General features: G+C 34.6%; 2 protein-coding genes across 2 annotated transcripts; both read right to left on the reverse strand.

The window, feature by feature from the left end:
• Positions 1-1,320, reverse strand: LOC107759337 (uncharacterized). Its single transcript, XM_016577232.2, has one exon. It carries the CDS (start codon positions 1,318-1,320, stop codon positions 1-3), a length of 1,320 nt encoding a protein of 439 aa, XP_016432718.2.
• Positions 1,321-2,442: 1,122 nt separating this feature from the next.
• On the reverse strand, positions 2,443-8,424 carry LOC107759339 (uncharacterized). The gene is made up of 9 exons (XM_016577234.2): positions 8,195-8,424; positions 7,547-7,801; positions 7,204-7,454; positions 6,906-7,118; positions 6,731-6,823; positions 6,551-6,652; positions 6,086-6,436; positions 3,208-5,034; positions 2,443-2,741 (listed from the first exon to the last, which is right to left on the reverse strand). The coding sequence occupies exons 4-8, from the start codon at positions 6,906-6,908 to the stop codon at positions 4,957-4,959; spliced, it is 627 nt and encodes a 208-aa protein (XP_016432720.2). The 5' UTR covers positions 6,909-7,118; positions 7,204-7,454; positions 7,547-7,801; positions 8,195-8,424; the 3' UTR covers positions 2,443-2,741; positions 3,208-4,956.
• Positions 8,425-17,921: the final 9,497 nt, after the last annotated feature.

Here is a 17,921-nt window from a genome sequence, read left to right on the forward strand (position 1 = left end):
TTACAAGTTAGGCCAGGCAAAACTAGTATGAGTGTTCCAGCCAGATAGGATACCTAATCCCGGAAAGTCACTGATTGTCCACATAAGAGCTGCATGCATTCTAAAATTTTCATTCAATGATGAGTCAAACGTTTCAACTCCATCATTCCATAACTCACATAATTCCTTAACGAGGGGTTGTAAGTACACGTCTATATTATTTCCAGGCATGTGCTTGCCTGGAATAATCATTGATAAGATGAAAGAGGTGTGCTTCATACACATCCAGGGAGGAAGATTATATGGAATCAAGAAGACTGGCCAAATACTATAGGTAGTACTCATTGTTCCAAAAGGATTGAAACCATCACTAGCAAGGCCCAAGCGAACGTTTCGAGGATCCGAAGCAAATCCAGAATGAGTCTGATCAAATGTCTTCCATGCTTCACCATCCCTTGGATGCCTCATCAACCCATCAGCATTATTACTTGAAGCATGCCATCTCATATGTTCTGCAGTCTTACCACACATAAATAATCGTTGCAACCTTGGTTTCAGTGGAAAATAACGCAAAACCTTTGCAGCTTGCTTTTTTTTCTTGTTAGGATTCCATTTAGATGTACCACAATGCTTACATGCTTCTAATTCTGAATCACCTTCCCAGTATAGCATACAATTATTTGGACATGCAGGTATCTTGATATAGTCAAGGCCAAGTTTGCTAATGGTTTTTTTGGCCTCATAAAAGGAAGGCGGTAACTTTGCATCTTCAAATGCATCTCTCAACAAATCTAGTATCATAGTCATAGCCTTGTCACTTAATCCACAATAGACCTTTATATGATACAATTTTATTAAAAACTCTAGCTTTGTATACTTGCTCCCTTCATGCAGTGTCTCACTTCCATCTTTGAGAAAATCATGAAAGTTGCCAGTATCCTCCCTATGCGCCTCATTTGATATTTCATTTGAGTCAAATGGTTGAGATATCCCTCCATCAGCCGTTTGGTGCCTATCGTACCCAAATGCATCATTAAGCATTGTTTCTATTGGATTTTCTGGGTGAAACATCTCTTGCATAACGTCTCTATCTCCAGAAGGCGCTACTACCTGTTTCTCACCGTGAAGATTCCAAATAACATAATTTTGAGGGAATGGCTTGCAAATCAAATGATCTTGCACTATCTCTCTAGTGTGCCACTTGCCAAAGCCACATTTAGGACATGGGCATCTAATTGTATCTTCCACAGCCGCATTCTTAAACGCAAAATCAAGAAATTTATCCAAACCAAGCCAGTATTCGCTTGTGTTCCGTGGCTTTCCAATCCATGATTTATCCATTAAAAAATGATAAATAAATTAACATGAACCCTTTTAGAATATACCTCCAAAAGCAATCCTCCAGTCCACGGGTACCTTCAGATTTGACTATCCTTCCAATCTACTCCAACAACTTCAAATGCTCTTTCAAACAAAGTTAATTCCAGAAACTGACAAAGAACAGAAAGAACCAATGAAGAATTCCCACAAAGGACTCCTTATGTATCAGTTTGTTCATATAGCAAAGGATAACAAGCAGTAGAAAAAAGAGGGTCAGAACTACTAACGAAGAAAACCTAAGAATTTCGATATTTCCCTGCTGCTTTCCTTGCTTAAAATAAACCGTAGGTTTTTTCTTTCATGTAAACTTTTAGAAATGGAAAAATAATATTTAGGGTTAAGAAAGAATAACTTTGGGGCACTAAATAGCTCGTGCTCTATTCATTTATTTTAATTCTTACTAATTTTAGGAGTCTATATAATTAATTATAAAATTAAAATTAAATAATAGATTTAAATTATAACCTAAAAATTTTAAAAAAATATAAGCTCTTGAAATAATTACTATTGATATATTTAGCAAGATCATAGGAAGAATCTTGTCAAATATCTCTAACAAATGAATGATTAAAGTTTTATTCATCTATATGAAGATTGAGAATAACTCAAAATAATGAGTCAAAGTATCACATATTTACTAATTGGGAACATCAAAAAATGAGTATCATTGGAATAGCCAAAATTTACATCTCTTAGGAACATCTAACATTTTTTTCATATTTTAGTTATATATCTCTCAAAATTATCAAACTTTTATTATTTTGCTATTTGAAAGCAATTTTATATTTACTCATGAGGAGTAATATTTCGAATTACATTATTGATGGAGTTTATTGATTATTAATTTTTAGAGAGGTAAACCGTGCAATTTGATAATATTTTTAAAAAATATTATGTTCTTTTAATCGTTTGAAAGATAAAATGTTAAAGTTGAATTTTGTCTCATAGTAAATTTAATTGATAAGATTTTTAAATTTGAATTTGAATACTATCTAAATATTTAACAATATGTAAGCAAGTAGGAGCTATCAAGGGGGCACCAGGACATTGCAATCACACCTGAATGGAAAATTAAGTGCATATAAATATTGTTGGAATGTACTTCATAGATAAACTAAAACTGTATCTTTTCCTTTAAGATCAAATTATTTTATAACAGAATTTTTGAGGTATGTCACACCAATATGCTGCCATTATTGGTTGCTTAAGGACTTTGAATATAAGATCCAATGAACCATCTTCTGGTATGATGTTGAAGCAAGTTCAGCTTCAAGTGTCAATTTAACAGCATCCCTAAATGCAGTTGTTGACATATTGAGTGTCTGAATCAATCTGGTAATATCCATGGATATATCTACTGGAGATTTAACACCGCAGTTAACCTAGAAAGTTCAGTTAACACACGCATGTTAGGTACACGGTTTGAACACAAAAGCATTAGTGATAATTTCTTATGTGACACAACAGGGAGAAAACAACAGTGAGAGCAGATTGAAAGCTCATATAACATTAGGTAAAAACAAAATGGACTGCATATTGAAGTGATTAGATGAAACTTTCACAACACCCTGTGAGGCTGAAAGATACAGAAAATTAAAGTTCCTACCATTTAGCTCATAATCTTGGTTAGCTCATAACCAAATTAACTAACAAAGAAAGGCATGAAATATACAGAGCAACTGGGAGGTTCATTGCAGCAATAGATTAAGGTATAATAACATGCTACTTGACTCACTGTACAAACAAAAATGTTGATTTAACACAAGGATCAAAAGAAACCATTTCAGATTAGCAAGGGGAACACTAGAAGAAAATAGCATGTGTGTCGAGGATTAATATTGCTAGTACCTTTTCTGCTGCAACCACAGCCATAAGGCGTCCAAGGATCTCTTGGTCAAATAATCTTGCAAATCGGACCAGGGCACATATACTTTGAATCAAACGCTCAATATACCTATCATCTGATGCATTTAGCTCCAAAACGGCCTCTTTATAGTTTGGTCCTAAAAGCTCATGAGCAAGAGCCAATATACTAGTGTTTTTCCGGTACCAGGAGGACCCTGCAGAAAGTTTTATATATAACTGAATATCCCTTTGCCAATTCAATGTGACACTAAAGGGACAAACATTTCAGAGTCTGGAAATCCTAAATTAGATATGCATTTGAGTAAAAATGGTCAACTTCCAGGAAAACTACTTTGTTTTTATACATTCTCATCAATCAACACATTAAAACTCAATGTTACTCAAGGATACAACTCAGGAATCATAAAAAGATGGTATGTGAAACCAAAAGTCCATTCTTCCAAAAATAGAGTACGCACAAGAGGTAAAAGAATCAGTATCCAACTCTGGTATAACCTAACACAAAAGACCATAGTTCTTTGCAAATATGTGTACATATAACTTTGAAATTCCAAGTACTATTGAGCAAGGACCATCAAGATCTACACAAGAAAAGGAATAAGAAATGCTTCATATTTAGGACTTATTGACCTCAAGAGAATAAAATTGAGGTTGCAGTAGCAGATCTATAATCCAGAAAAGTCAAACACATTGTGTGGAGCTTTTGGGCAATGTATAAACTTCAATGGCCACTTCTTAAACACTAAATTTCCCACTGACAATTTCTTATAGCATGACCTACCGGAAAAAAGCCTCCTTTCCCAACAGGCTCCCAAGTAATAAACTCCTTTCAACAGTTTTGCAACATTGTTGATATCTCAATCAGAACAACTTTGTTTGAGGATTAAACTCCAATTGTAACCAGATTTACATTGTAGAATAGTGACTTGCAGTAAGAGCAAAGATCTCAGGATTCTGCTTCTTAGAGGGATGTGCGCAAACAAAGTCAAGCCAAATTTTAATCTTTTCCCAATTTACCACTTTTTATTTGTACTGTTTCTGAGAAATCAAGCCAGTGATTCCTAATGCACTTACAGATCCTACACCATACATGGAACTTACTGATTGTGCACCAGAATGCCAGCTCCCTATACTTCACTTGTACCAGCTTTATCCAATGCTACTGTTCTTCTTTGAATATCTCCATAACCATTTCATTAGTAGAATTTCACTATAGTTCAAGCTTGTAAACAATAGCAGAACCAAAAATTTATACAACTGGATACAAAAAAAGCTACAACGTCATAGTTGGAATTTGAACCTAAGGCCTATAGTAATTTTGAACCTCCTTCACAACTACATTTGATTTTTTTTCATAACAGTGCACATATAACAAAAAGAAGACCATTTTCATTCTTTTATATTGGGTAATTTTTCGATGAAGGGGGTTCGATCCCTTCACTCTACCTAGTATCCATAATAGTAAAAGTCAGAAATTGAAATACTGTACAATAAACTAAGCAATATAAACACAAGTCTAGATAGCAACAAAAACATTAAGCATTAGCTGAAGTAAAATGAACACAAGTCTAGACAACCATTACAAATTTAAATTCCTAGAAAGCAAAAGTAGTCCACAACGAAAACATTAAGCACTAACTAAAGCAATATAAACACAAGTCTAGACAACCACTATAAATTTAAATTCCTAGAAAGCAAACGTAGTCCACAACGAAAGCATTAAGCATTTGATTAGTGATTTGCGTTGTTATCTGCCGATGATCCTCTTACATCAACTGGTGAAGTAAGTTCATTCTCTGCATCATTAGGCTGAAACAATAAAAATGATATTTGGTGAGAAAGTTATATAGATTAATTCCAAACGAGATCGGGAAACAAGATTGAATCAAATGTAGCCCTTATCCTAAAGCTTCGAATCAAAGCCTTAGCTTTTGCAAGGAGATGGAAATTCCTTGCCACCACCTCCATCTTTAGCAAAGTTAGCAACAAGTTTTACTAGAATTAGATGACACTGAACTGTATATTGTACTAACTTTAGATGATATTGGTCAATGAATCTGGTCAAAAAGACAAAAAGTATCTACTTATTAAAGAAAAATGAAAAACTTTGGATATAAGACATGCTTCTCAATTGAATCAGGAACACACTTATATTTCTGTTGTTAGGCCAATTTGAAAAAGCTGAAAATCAACCAAGAACTGCAGGTTTAACATTGGCGGTTACTAATGTATTGAGTGCATCTGGTATTCGACGTACTTATGTAGCTGTCAACACTACTGGTGTACATGGTGTTCTAGCTGAAAAACAAACAGATTTAACATATAATGTTGTGCAAGATGAGGGTCAAGAAAATAAAGATTTTGCTGCTTTGGGGAGTGCAAATGGGTCAGAAGCATTAGCAGTAGTTGAACAACCTAATCACCAATGGCAACGTGCATCTGCACAAGCAGAACATAGGGCTTGGACAGTTGTAAATCACTCACCTAACAATAGAAATTCTCAAGGTTCTAAAAACCAGACTACAGCATCAATGAACACCATTATTTCAAACTCATTTGATGTATTGGTTGAGGATCATATTAGTGTTGCGAAGAAGGATGACGAGAATGTGCAACAAATGGTGGATGAGATAACATCAACAACTGGGACATCTAAAAATACTAAAGAATCAGCAGTATGTTCATTGTGAGAGCAATATTTAGACATAGTGAATCTCTTCCACAAAAGAGCTTGATCTAATAAACTATGTTTAACAATTTTTGTTGATTTCATGTTTTTTATCACATAGAAGTACAATGCTATATATTGAACTGATTAGAAGTTGTAACAGAAGAAATACAAGCTATATTTACTCCTTACCTGTGGTTGAAGAGCAAACAGACCCGCAAATTCTTCTGGAACCGAACCTTCCTTTGACATCACGTAAACCTTCAGCACATTTAAGGTGTCTTCTAGTTGGGATTCCACGCGCATAAGCTTTTGTTGAAAATGGTTATATGTTGCAGATGATGCACTGTAGCTAGATGAAGAAGCACTCGGATCACTAAGTCGTCCTTTGCTATTCCTGAATGTGTTTGAAGGAGCAGCTCCCATACCCATACATCGTACTCTCCTGGAGTGCTCTGCCCCTAACATCGTGCCAATAACATCATTTGGTGAAACTTCACACTCATTAGTATCGCATTGAGTCATATTCAATTCAATTTGTTCCTACAAGCAGATAAAATATCAATTAGTAGTACAAGATAGTGAAACTTGAGATGCAAAATGTTATACAAAAATAATAGAAATAATGTTATAAAAATACACCAAAGCTATGCTTACCCCTATAGTCCTTGCCGCATCATTTACAAACGATCCATTGCTTCTTTTATGAGTTTCAATAAATATTTTTCCGCGATTAGGAGTTTTTCCAGTTTCCAAAAACTAAGAAAGAGTATTAAAAAGTTATTACAAAACATTTTAATTAGAGAAATAGTAAAATTATTAAGTTAATGTGCATACCAGCTCATGTCGTCTTCTCGAGATAGCTTTTGATTCACAAGTATGCGGCATTTTTTGCTTCTTTTGATTTTCTTTATTTCTTCTACAAAGCTCCTATCAACAAAACAAATACAAATTAAAAAAATTCATCTTCATTTAATTATGATGAAACTTGTTAAAATAATTTGAATCTTACCATTGTTGATGATTTTTGACGGTAAGCAACAAAACTAGCCCATTAATCTTTATTTATACCTGCTGGTACATTACTTAGAATTTCATTTTTTCTTTTGGCTGGATCAAAATATTCATTCCACAACTTCTGCCTATGTGTAGCCCACTTCTTTGAAAGACTAGCATTGCAGTATCTATATGCAATGGACTCACTTACCCGAAAATCAAATCGAGGCTTCAAACAAAAAATGGAAGTTAGTTTTTTCATGTGTATAAAAATCTAGGTGCAATAAGTACATATGTTTGTATAACACTTGTACCTTCAATATTGTTTCAAAGCAGTCTTCCATGTACTTCTTAGGTATGCCCGATGGCCCTGACCACTTCTCAAAACTAATTGGAAACAAATTACAATCAATTGCCAGCGATCCACAATATCCAGCAAGTAATCCTTGCGCTTCACCATATGCTGCGTTGTAGTCATCAAAATTCATAATGATGCGCTCCCCAACAGTCAGGTTGTTAACTTCATTGACCTTGACTCTAATTTGCTTGATAGCATTTTCCGAGTCTTTAACAAGAAAACAAGTTACTCAACCAAAAAGGAACAAAAAAAAATAAGATTCTCATAAATTGAAGTACAAATACATGTAAGGCATATACCTTTAGCCTCTACTGTCCAATACTTTGTAGATTCACGTCCTGCACGGCGAGATGCTGCACTTGAATTAGAAGGCAGAATTGGAGCTTGTTCTTGCTGCGGGACTTCATGAACATGTGGGAGGGCTTGTACTATTGTTGCGGGCTCTATAGCATGTGATTGGACTGAAGTTGCTAATGATGAAGAATGTCCATGAGCATCATGTGGTTCACGAGCTGATTTTAGTGGATTCCGAAAACGTTTAATCTTTGGCATCACTGCATATTAATAAGAAAAAGAGAGAGGTGAATCAAATATGAAGAGAGAGTAAACATCAGACAAAAGATGATACAAAAAATTGTCCACAAACTACCCAACAAATCCAATCTAGAGCCCCAAAAGAACTGCTTTTTTAACTCCAAAACAAAACAAAATAATATATATTTTACAAACAGTCAAACCCAAATTATTGGCAAAGAGGAACACAGAAAATCAACGAACTACATAATGTCATGATTTTGGTAAACCTAAGCAGTGAAATAAACTACATATCTGCATCCTAAATATAAAGCACAAATGCGTGTCCAACAATCATATTGATGAAACTAAAATGAACAAACTTAAAAGAATTAAAATACAAAAAGAAAAGAGAGAACTGACTTAATGCTCACCAGGAATTTCATCTCTCCAAGAGGAACTATATGGTTAATATATAGCTCTGAAAATGGAAGTTTCTTACGCAGATAATGGGAGAAGAGGGGTCGAGGAGAAGGTGGGAATATGGAGGGAAACAATGGCGGGAATAAAGAGAAGTTATATGAGTAGTTGAGTTAAAAAATGAGGGAAATTAAAAAGGAAAATAGTAAAGTGGTTTCTTTAGTTTTCCTCGGTTTAATTTGCATTATTACAATTACAAGAGAATTCTAAATTTGCTGCAGTACCACGTTTTGAGCTACAGATTTTTCCCATCAAATAATGGTGAAGATCACTTAATCTCAAGGAGCGTGAGTTTGACTTCAAATATACTAGCTAGTATATGACACTAAATCGACTTCTAATCATAGCATGATACAAATCCGATTTGAATTTATCTTTAATTGAAGAATTTGATTCCTTGTAAGTATCCACGGTAAAATTTAAATATTATCATTTTATTTAATTTGGAATAATCTCTTTTTAAGAAATAATGTAATTTTCAAGGGTATAAAAATCTATCAATATTTCAGGGATATTTGTGTTGTCCAATATTTTAGCGTAGAACATTCATGCTTTTATAATAACTAGTCTCTATGTACGTGATTCACATGTATATCCCTTGCTACTATTAAAGGATAAATTGAGAAGAAATTTCTTCCTATAATTTCATATAAAGTACGTTTTTTCATGTTTTTACGTCTGAAAGGTGTCACTTTACCCATTCGATTGTTAAGTTATTATCTTATGACAAGGGACTTCTATAGTGAAGGGTTATGTATTGCTAAGTATTTAAGTAATCGTCCTAGTAATAGTTGTTGGTATCATCTTTAACGAAGTCAAAACTAAATACATTTTACTTTTATTAGGGAACTTGACAATCAATATCTCATTTAGAACCTGATTCCGTGTTTGAGGCCTTAAAACCCTTATTTTATCTCTTCTCGCTTTGCGTGCGCAATTCGGACGTATTTCCGGAAAGCCTTTATGTGGAAAAATTGATGAAATAATGATTTTTGGCCTAAAAAGTTGATCTTTGTTGACTTCGGTGAAGGTTTTGGGTAAACGGACTAGGACCCGTATTTTGACGATTCCGGTAGGTCCGTAGTAAAATATGGGACCTGGACGTATGCCCGGAATCGAAATCCGAGGTCCCAAGAAATTGATTAATGTTTGATCTCATTGGTATCGGACCCGTATTTTGGTTCCGGAGCCCGGTACATGTTTAATATAATATTTAAGTCATGTCTGTAAATGCGCCTTCTTGTGTTGAACACTTGTATGAGTTTATTTGAATATAAATGTGCCTTCTTGTATTTTTCTGTTGATAATTGATATTTTTTCTGTTGGGCCGATCGCCTTGGTAGAAATAGATGCATCTATGATTCACGCCATTCGACCCTCTGGCAGTGCACAGTTTCTTTTATGTTGGATCGGGCCATCGACCTCGGCATAAGGTGCGCATGATATATATCTATGTGAATTTATTATTGATGACCTGCCTGATACATGGTTTAAATTGTAAAGGATTAACTGGGGTATTAAAATGACATGACTTAGAAATACTTATTTCAACTGTTATATATAGTGACCATCATACCTGGCATAATATCATATTATATTATTTGGCCCTAGTAGGTATCAAGTTGACCTCTCGTCTCTACTTCTTCGAGATTAGACGGGATACTTACTGGGTACATAATATTTATGTACTCATGCTACGCTTCTGTACTTAATTGTACATGCTCTGAGACAGGTTCATCTGGCTATCAGACTGGTGCGCATCCCTGATCATAGTCCGAGACTTCCACAGTGAGCTGCTTTCCCTTCTTGTGCCAATCAGCAGCTGGATGGAGTCTTCCTTACTTTAGACTGTCTATTATGTTTCAGACAGTAGGATAGATATATTATTTTGTATATTCTACTAGTTTCCCACAGCTTGTGACACACACATTAGTAGACGTTTCTTTTGGATTGTATAATTATTATTGAATGTTGCATATTATCATCTGCTTTTACTTGCAAATTAAGAACAATGTTGTAATTATTTTGGGTAAGTAAAATAAGAATTCACTAATACTTCCGCGTTGGCTTGCCTGACAATGGTGTTGGGCGTCATCATGACCTATTATGGAAATGGGTCGTGACAATTCAAAAAGTCCCGATGAATATGTGTGGAGCTTAGTTATGTGAGCTTACGCTCTAAAGCATCCGAGTGTGCAACCAAAACACGCATAACGCATCAGACTTCTCTATAACATCATCTCTATATAACAACCATTTACTATAAAAAGTCAAGTTTTTTCGGAATTGATTTTTATGTTATGTTATAATATATGTGTTTATAACAACACCTCACTATAGCAGCCAAAACATATCGGAATAAACGAGGTTGTTATAGAGAGGTTTGACTGTAGTTCTTACTTAAATCGTGTGTCAAATTCTCTAATTGACACCATTGATGCTCATGAATTCTTTAACAAAGTTATGATTAAACTTTTATTTGAGAATAACTCAAATAGCGAGCCACGTAATTGCATATTTACTATTTGAGAATATCGTGAGTGTGAAAATCATTAGACTATTTTTTCCAAATTAGATAGTAAAAATTGTATCTTATTGCCATTGGTCTTCATGTCTTAAATTATCAGGCTTTTATTGTTTTGCTCTTTGAAAGTAATTTTGTATATACATGAACGAGTAATCTTTTAAATTATAGTATTTATGAATTTTCTTGATTAATTACTTTTAGGGAGGTAAAATGTATAACTTGATACATTTTTAAAGAAATTATAATTTTTTAATTGCTTGACAGTTAAGACATTATAGTTGTATCTCACAGTAACTTTAACACTATTGTATTATTTATACTTGTAAAAACATACAAGATATTTTATTTTTTATGAGTTTATTTTTTTTTAATTTCTTAAACTCTAATATACTTTTTTTGGTTTATTATGCGTCATTAATAAATTAAACAATTTAAAGGTATTGGGCTTACGCCTCGTCCCGTAGTAAAATAGCTTGCCTCACACCCTCCTTTAAAAATACTATTTGAACATAGAACACCTACTATAATAAAAATAAAGAAAATCTGCATGCTAATTCTTGCAATTATTTATATCTCTTTAAATTTTAAATTATCTCAAACAAAATAAAAAAAATCAAATGTTTGTGTAGATAATTACAACACTTGGATGTCTCTCCCGCATCTGTTGTTTATTGGATGTATAGTCGTTACTTATGAATGCAGATATTATTTATGATTAATCTAAAGCATATTTTTTCGTTTATAATAGACCTCGTCGACCATATTTGTTCAGTGAGATTCACTGAATACCTGATGCATTCAATTCTCTGTATTATTGTCTTTTTCTTTGGAGACAAGTATCGCTTGTGACGGTGAGACCAGATTGAATCAACGGTCATTTCTTGCTTTTGTTGAGCCACATTTCAACTTTTGTGATGGCTCATTTTGCATTATTATTTTGTTACCTAATATTGTGGTCCAATGTTAGATAAATTTCTTTTTTTTTGCACCTAAAGATTCACGATACTCACGAGGTTAGCAATTATATATGTTTCGTATTTATGGGTAGACATTTCGTATAAATCTAGAAATAAGAAACCTAAGAGGAAGAAATGAAATAGAAGTCATTGTTATTTTTTGCTAAATATAGAGAGATGAATTAAAGAAATTCACAAAGACAATCAAAGAAAAACTAGCGAGTAAGACATAGAGAAATAATGGAAAACCTTTCTTTTTGTAGTTGAAGAAAATGTAGAGATAAAAATTACAAACTAGAAGGTATAGATATTGACGTAAATTGCATTAATTCGCAAATTTTTAACTAAAATATGTATTTTGATTTAATTTTAAAGAAATAAGGTGGAAAAAATAACTAATTTTTTTTTAATAATAATAATTTCTCAAACACCTGGAATTTATATATTTGTGGAGGTTATCAAAAACCTTCACAAAAAAACCGCCATAATAAGAAATTTTTTGAGGAGGTCGGAACAAACGCCACAAATTGAATGTATAGAGGGGGTCTTTTACGACCCCCACACTTAAACCGCCACAATAAGAATTATTTTGTGGGGGTTGGCTCAAACGCCACAAAACAAACAAACGTATAGTGGAAATTTTTTATGACCACCATAAATAAACCGCCACAATTTACCAAATTTTTTGTAGTGACGTACGAAATCAAAATCCTCATTATACTTTGACTTGTGTCCCTTAATGCACTAAAACTAGCTTAATAAATAGGAGTAGTAATTTTCAATAGAAAATGCAAAAAATATAAATGAAGTTTAATGTAACTCAACAGAAGGGAGATCCAATCTAAGAACACTACTTCATAGATCCATAAACATAAAATAGATGGTATATTGTTTTTCATTTGGCATACGCACTAACTCTAGTACTAATATAAAGTAAATATTCAAAAGATAATTAATTTGGACTGGCTACACAAATGGAGTCAACTATTTCAATGGAGAAGAGATATCATGGAGTTGGTCTAGCTAGCTAGCTCCTTCAATTTGATGTTGTTTCTGTACATGCTTATAACAAGTTTGACTAGATTTTAGTAGAAAGTAGATAAATTTCATGTACAGTAAATTTACTATTTTGTAAATTTTAAGTTGCTTTTTCTTTCTTTATTTGTGCATATAATGGGTTTTTGCTTTTGAATGTGGTAAAAAGTAACCCGAGTTTCGTATTATGATATTCCTAAAAAGGTACGAACGAATATAACGTGGAGAAGGTTAAGGAAAAAAGTCAACAAAGTAAAAACAAAAACCAAACCTATAAAACAGGACTATCTAAGCAAGACATGGATATAGATAGCAGATTATGATTTAAATGACTCATTCCGTCCTAAATTATCTGTTACTTTTTGTTTCTCGAGATTCAAATTAGGGGTACAAAAAAAACCGATAACCGTATCAAACCGATAATTTGAGTCAAATCGGGGGAAAAAATCCGATAGTAATTTGGTTTGGTATTGGAAAAAACCCGACAAACCAACCCGATAGTATTGGTTTGGTTTGGTTTGGTTTTAACTAAAAAAAGTCAAATCGAAACCAAACCAACCCGATAGTATATTTGTACAATTTTTAAAAATATTTTATATATATGAATATTTATTATAATGTAATTTATACATATTTCTTAAACTTTTCACAGTTTTATCTTTTAACGTATTATTTCAAGTTTGGACTTAGCATTCTTGAATGGTGAATAAATTTTATAGTCCATTGTGATGACTCAAAGGGTCATCTCGTGTTTTAAAACCCAATCCGGGGTTCCGAGGCCTTCAAAACCTTAGCTGACTTTCTCTTCGATTTGTGTGCGCAGTCCGGACGCATTTCTGGAAAGCCTTTATGTGAAAATTTTGAGAAATTAATAAATTATTGCCTTTAAAAGTGATTTTTAGTCGACTTCCGTCAATATTTTGCGTGAACAGACCCGGACCCGTATTTTGACGGTCCCGGAGGGTCCGTAGTAAAATATGGGACTTTGGGCATATGCCCGGAATCGAATTCCGAGGTTCCTAGCCCGAGAAATAAATTTTTGATGAAAATTGTTAAACTGAAATTATAATGATTTAAAGAAATTGATTAATGTATGATCTCGTTGGGATTGGGACCGTATTTTAGTTCCGGAGCCCGGTACAAGTTTAATATGATGTTGAAGTCATGTCTGTGAAATTTGGTGAAAAACGGAGTTTATTTGATGTGATTCGAACCTTTAGTTGAGAAAATAGAAGTGTTGAAACTATCTTGAAAATTTCATGAGTTTTGGTGTGGAATATGTAGTTCTAGGTGTTATTTTGGCGATTTGATCGCCCGAGCAAGTTCATATGATATGTTAAGACTTGTGTGCGTGTTTGGTTTGGAACCCCGAGGGCTCGAGTGAGTTTCGGATAGGCTACGGAATGTCTAGACATAGGAAAAGACCTGGTGTTGGATAGTTGCAGAGATTGCAGGTCTCAGCTCTTAGGGGTGCGGTCGCGGAGTGAAATTCGCGGACCGCGGTGGAAACTTCGCGGACTGCGGGTTGAAGAACGTGGACGCGGTGGGGGGGCTTCGCGGACGCAGTAGGGTAAGGCTCAGTTTCGCGGCTGCCCCCATAATTTCGCGGACCGCGGTGGAGGTTCGCGCCCTCGCCAAAAAATTAGCAGACCGCGTAGTGAGGATCCAGGAGCGCTATATAAATAGGACTTTTCATCCATTTTTCACTTTTATAAGACCCTAATCATTAAGTGGTGATTTTCCAAATACTTTTTCTTCCCCAAATCATAAGCAAGTGATTCTTAACTCATTTCTTCCACTCTTTTACTTCTTTTTACAAGATTTCATCCTAGAATCTGAGATTTTCATGGTAGAATGGGGGGATTTTGGGTAGAACTTAGGAATTTCGAAATTTGAGAATTTAGACCTCAAATTGAGGTCGGATTCCAAAACTAATTATATATCCGGGCTCGGGGGTGAATGAGTAATCGGGTGTTGGTCCGAATTTCAGGTTTTGACCAAGCGGGTTCGGGGTCGATTTTTGACTTTTTGGGAAAAATATTGGGAAATCTATAATTATGCATTAGAATTGATTTCTTTAGTAATAATTGATGTTACTAAGTTAATTATGACTAGATACGAGTGGTTCGGAGGTGAAAACTAAGGGAAAAGCGGTGTTTGAGGCTTGAGTTCGACCGTGGAATCGAGGTAAGTATCGTGGCTAACCTTAGCTTGAGGGAATAGGTATCATGTGAGTATTTGCTATGTGTTTTGTTGTTGAATATAATGTATAGGTGAGGTGACGAGCACCTATGCGTTGTGGTCGAATCATAACATGCGAGTGAAATTTTATTCTTGCAGATTTTGCAGTCATAGATCTTATTATCCATGTTTATTGTTATTGCAAATGTTGGGAGACTTAATATCCGGATTCACCGAGGTTGATTATTTTTCAATATTGATTCAAGGTCGAAATGTCAAACTATGAAAATAATCATTGATGAAATACTGGTTTCTTTGTGATACTTCTCTCTATCCGTTGTGGTTAATTATGTGATTTATGAGGATGAGTGTAAAACGCAAAGGGTGATGTCATACATGATTTATTTATATCGTGAGGAAGAGCATTAATGCACGAAGGGTGATGTCGTGCCATGATATGAGAGCGATAAAGCACGAAGGGTGATGCCGTGTATATTATGTGAGGTTTAATGCACAAAGGGTGATGTCGTGCCGTTCCATTTACCTATTGGTGAGGTTGAGAGTAAAAGCATGAAGGGTGATGTCGTGCAGTTTTCCTTTGTTGTCTTAATTGCTTAATTTATTTGAGGATTTCTGTTTAAAATTGTGTATTCCTATTACGCTCTTACTCTTTATATTGTGATTCTCCGTTGCATGTCCTTTCCCATTATTTGTATTTTATTCCTTTGTTTACCGTTGTTGCCATTAGCATGATTATACTGTTCAGGTTTATGTGATGTCCTGTCCTAGCCTTGTCACTACTTCGCCTAGGTTAAACTCGGCACTTCCCAGAACAAGGGGTCGGTTGTGTTGATACTACACTTTGCATTTTCTGTGCAGATTTTGGTACCAGACCTCGTTGATTAGAGTTGGGTTGCTGCCTTCAGTCCATCAGGAGACCCAAGGTAGATATGATGGAGTCCCCTTCCATTTATCTTAGTTTCTCTGTTTTTCTTCATTTCGAGAACAAATGTATTTTCTTTAAACCAGTATTTGTAGTAACTCTTAGAAGTTCGTGGATTGTGACACCAGATTTTGGGTAGTTGTGTAATAGTGTTTAGTGTTTTAGAGCTCAGTTTTCACCCACTATGATTACTGTTTATATTATTATTATTATTATTATTATTATTATTCTTTTGTAAGATTAGATTATTGTTATTTACTATTTTGAATAGTGATTAGTGTGTTAGATCTTTATCTGTTGGCTTGCCTAGCATTCTAAGAGTTAGGCGCCATCACGATTCCAAGGATGGGAAATTCGGGTCGTGACATCCATAAATGTAGTAACTCAAACAAAGTTCAAATCAATATTAATGCTAACAAAAGAAATTCAATTCAACACTAGGAATGATGATAGTGTTGGATATCTATTTTTAGTTTTACATTAATTTATAATAAAAATGCATAACTTAGTTTATCTTTTTCTTTAGTGCTTAATTATGTAACTAATAGTACTTGTTAGCTAGAATACTTATTTTAGCATGATCTATATAGTATTTTTGGATTATGTTAATTTTTATTATGGCTCATTAATTAGCAATATTTATTTTATGTAATTTTATTATCTTTGTTATTGAATATTTTAGTATAAAGCTATGACTTATCTTTAGTGTTATGAAGACTTTACCGGAAGAAAATCCGAGAAAACCCGAGATTGAAAAACCTGATTATCTTGGTTTGGTTTATAAATTAAAAAATCCGACACCATTGGTTTGGTTTGGTAATTGAAAAATCCGAATTAACCCGGCCTATGTACACCCCTAATTCAATACGTGAACTTTGAACAATATTTTAACATATGTTATTTCATCATATTAACATGAGAAGAATCACAAATTATATATAGTTACACAAATTATATATAGTACTTCTCATATAGCTTTTTAATATAAATTTTACTTTTAAAATATCGAATTTATGTAATTCAATTTAGCTTCAAAGATTAGTCAAATTAACTCCTATTGTGTAACGACCCGGCCGGTCGTTCCATGAGTTATCACTCATTTTTCTTCATTTATGCTTCTTATTGCTTTGTTCAGTTGTATTATATGTTATCGGATTGATTGGTTCGGGTTCGGAGAGGTTTTGGTAAGGTTTGAGACATTTAGTCTCTTTTGAGTAAGCTTAAGTTGGAAAAGTCAATCGGATGTTGACTTATATGTTAAAGGGCTCGAATGTGAGTTTCGATGGTTCGGATAGCTTCAGGAGGTGATTTGGGACTTAAGAGCGTGATCAGCATGTGTTCTGGAGGTCCGAAGTAGATTTAAGCTTGAATTGGCGAAATTGGTATTTTGGCGTTTTCCAGTTGATAGATGAGATTTTGATATAGGGGTCCGAATGGAATTCTGGAGTTGCAGTAGGATTGTTGTGTCATTTGGGATGTGTGTGCAAAATTTCAGGTCATTCGGACGTGGTTTGGTATACCTTTTGATCAAAAGCGTAATTCGGAAGATTTTGAAAGCTTAGGCTTGAATCCGATGTGTTTTGGGTGATTCGATGTTGTTTGAGGTGTTTTGAAGATTGGTACAAGTTTCCATAGTGGTATAGGACTTGTTGGTGCTTTTGGTTGAGGTCCCGGGGGCCTCGGGGTGATTTCGGATGGTTGACAGAAGATTAGAGTTGGGTTGTTACAGCTGAAGTTTTACCATTACTGTCATAACCACACCTGCGGCTAGGGGACCGCAGGTGCGGTCTCGCAGAAGAGAGTTTGGGAGTCGCAGAAGCGGAAGAAGGCAAGGGAGGCAGGAACCGCAGAAGCGGTTAAGGAACCGCACCTGCGATAGCGCAGGTGCGAGTTGTGTATCGCAGATGCGAGAGTGTGGACATAAGTGAGGACCGCAGATGCGGTGGTCTAGACCGCAGGAGCGGGACCACAGAAGCGGTAAAAGGGCCGCATATGCGGAATCCCTGGGCCAGAAGTATTTATTGTTTCCTTCGCGAATT

The sequence above is a fragment of the Nicotiana tabacum genome, chromosome 10 (assembly GCF_000715075.1).
Source record: "Nicotiana tabacum cultivar K326 chromosome 10, ASM71507v2, whole genome shotgun sequence".
Classification (NCBI taxonomy): domain Eukaryota; kingdom Viridiplantae; phylum Streptophyta; class Magnoliopsida; order Solanales; family Solanaceae; genus Nicotiana; species Nicotiana tabacum.